We start from the raw sequence: 2,721 nt of genomic DNA on the forward strand, positions 1-2,721 counted from the left end.
TCACCTCACCTGTGTGTCTCACCTCACCTGTGGGTCTCACCTGTGTGTCTCACCTCACCTGTGTGTCTCACCTCACCTGTGGGTCTCACCTGTGTGTCTTACCTCACCTGTGTGTCTCACCTGTGTGTCTCACCTGTGTGTCTCACCTCACCTGTGTGTCTCACCTGTGTGTCTCACCTGTGTGTCTGGTCTCACCTGTGTGTCTTACCTCACCTGTGTGTCTCACCTGTGTGTCTCACCTGTGTGTCTCACCTCACCTGTGTGTCTCACCTGTGTGTCTCACCTGTGTGTCTTACCTCACCTGTGTGTCTCACCTGTGTGTCTCACCTGTGTGTCTCACCTCACCTGTGTGTCTCACCTGTGTGTCTCACCTCACCTGTGTGACTCACCTGTGGGTCTCACCTGTGTCTCAGGTACCCTGCAGCAGAGCTGATGTGTTTGCGAGTCGTCAGCTGTCGATGGTTGAAAAGAGGAAGTTGATGCGTTTCCTGACTTCCTGTATGGAGGAGACTGAGGAACAGCAAGGTGAGACTAACCTCTGCACCTGATGACATCATCAGGATCTTTCAGAATAAAAGCAGGTGTTTGCTTCTTTCCTCCAGTCTACAATGGCCGACCATATTTGGACTTCCTGCGGGACCAGCAGCTTGGGGACAACCTACAGCACTTCCTGTTGCACTCCATTGCCATGGTAACAGAGGACACACCCACAGAGGAGGGGCTGGCCTCCACGCGTCACTTCTTACGCTGTCTGGGTCGCTATGGCAACACGCCCTTCCTGTTTCCTGTTTACGGCCTGGGAGAGATCCCTCAGTGTTTCTGCAGGTCAGAGCTCACCTGGTTCAGGTTCTGGATTACCTGATCCATGACTTGTTTGTTGCTCCAACACACTCACTGTTTGTGTGTTTGTTTGTTTGTGTGTTTGTTTGTGTGTTTCAGGATGTGTGCTGTGTTTGGAGGGATCTATTGTCTGAGACACTCGGTCCACTGTCTGATCGTGGACAGAGACACCAACAGGTACCTGCTGCTCACACACACCTGTACCAACAGGTAGCTGCTCACACACACCTGTGTCAACAGGTAGCTGCTCACACACACCTGTATCAACAGGTAGCTGCTCACACACACCTGTACCAACAGGTAGCTGCTCACACACACCTGTACCAACAGGTAGCTGCTCACACACACCTGTGTCAACAGGTAGCTGCTCACACACACCTGTACCAACAGGTAGCTGCTCACACACACCTGTACCAACAGGTAGCTGCTCACACACACCTGTACCAACAGGTAGCTGCTCACACACACCTGTATCTACAGGTAGCTGCTCACACACACCTGTGTCAACAGGTAGCTGCTCACACACACCTGCTCCTCAGGACCAGGAGTGTCTTCAGGGACCACAAACTGGTCCTGAAATGATGGTTAGGGTGGGTTTAATCAGGCAGGGGTCTCTGCAGTACACAGGGGGAGTTTCATGTTGTGTGGGCGGAGCTGGGATAATAAGAGAATACTGGTGTGGGCGGGGCTTAGATAATAAGAGAAGACTGGTGTGGGCGGAGCTTGGATAATAAGCGAAGACTGCTGTGGGCGGAGCTTGGATAATAAGCGAAGACTGCTGAGGGCGGAGCTTGGACAATAAGAGAAGACTGCTGTGGGCGGAGCTGGGATAATAAGAGAAGACTGGTGTGGGCGGAGCATGGACAATAAGAGAAGACTGGTGTGGGCGGGGCTTGGATAATAAGAGAAGACTGGTGTGGGCGGGGCTTGGTGAAACCAGGACTGGTCAGATTGACAGGTCAAATGATTGAGAACATGAGTTCTCTGCAGCAGGGTTACCTGTGTCTTCTCTGCTCCTTTCTCAGGTGTAAGGCTGTGATTGACAGCCGAGGACAGCGAATCAGCTGCAGTTATTTTGTGGTACAAGACAGTTTTGTGGGTTCAGACAGGAAGAAGATGACCACGCCCCCCAGGTCAGAACCCACCAATCAGAAACTCAGACTGATGCTCCGCCTCCTCTGTTTCCTCAGGTAATAAAATGTAAAATGTTTCTGTTCAGGTTTCTGAGTCGAGCCGTTCTGATCACAGACTCCTCCCTCCTGCCTGGAGACTCGGATCAGCAGGTAAATCCAGCTGACAGGTGAGGTCCAGGTGTCCTCACCTGGAGGACATCAACACCTGTCTGTGTCTCTGCAGGTGTCCATGGTAACAGTCCCTCCTGCAGCTACCGGTGGTCCGATGGTCCAGGTGGTAGAGTTGTGTTCGTCTACAATGACCTGCATCCCTGGAACCTGTGAGTCTTCATCACCTGCTCCTCTTCCTCACATCTTCATCAGGTCCTGTCAGTGTTTTTATCAGACCACAGGAAGTTCTAACCTCTGACTTCCTGTTAGTGAGGGGGACACGTCTCAGAGGGTCCACTGAGTCATTCAGTCATGTTGACGGTTAGCTCCTCCCATAGATATATAAAGACTAGATAAGTCATCCCTATAGATATATAAAGACTAGATAAGTCATACCTATAGATATATAAAGACTAGATAAGTCATACCTATAGATATATAAAGACTAGATAAGTCATACCTATAGATATATAAAGACTAGATATGTCATACCTATAGATATATATAGACTAGATAAGTCCTACCTATAGATATATATAGACTAGATAAGTCATATCTATAGATATATAAAGACTAGATAAGTAATCCGTAAGGCGGC

General features: G+C 49.7%; 1 protein-coding gene across 1 annotated transcript; it reads left to right on the top strand.

Moving 5' to 3' along the window:
* Positions 1-413: 413 nt before the first annotated feature.
* On the top strand, positions 414-2,293 carry LOC106532993 (rab proteins geranylgeranyltransferase component A 1; the record flags this gene model as incomplete). The annotated part of the gene is given in 6 exon segments (XM_014029188.1): positions 414-525; positions 603-825; positions 940-1,017; positions 1,866-1,973; positions 2,060-2,123; positions 2,197-2,293. Coding segments are annotated over 6 exon segments (682 nt in total), but the record flags the coding sequence as incomplete, so codon positions are not given.
* Between the last annotated feature and the right edge of the window lie 428 nt (positions 2,294-2,721).

This window comes from Austrofundulus limnaeus, unplaced genomic scaffold (genome assembly GCF_001266775.1).
Source record: "Austrofundulus limnaeus strain Quisiro unplaced genomic scaffold, Austrofundulus_limnaeus-1.0 Scaffold866, whole genome shotgun sequence".
Lineage (NCBI taxonomy): Eukaryota > Metazoa > Chordata > Actinopteri > Cyprinodontiformes > Rivulidae > Austrofundulus > Austrofundulus limnaeus.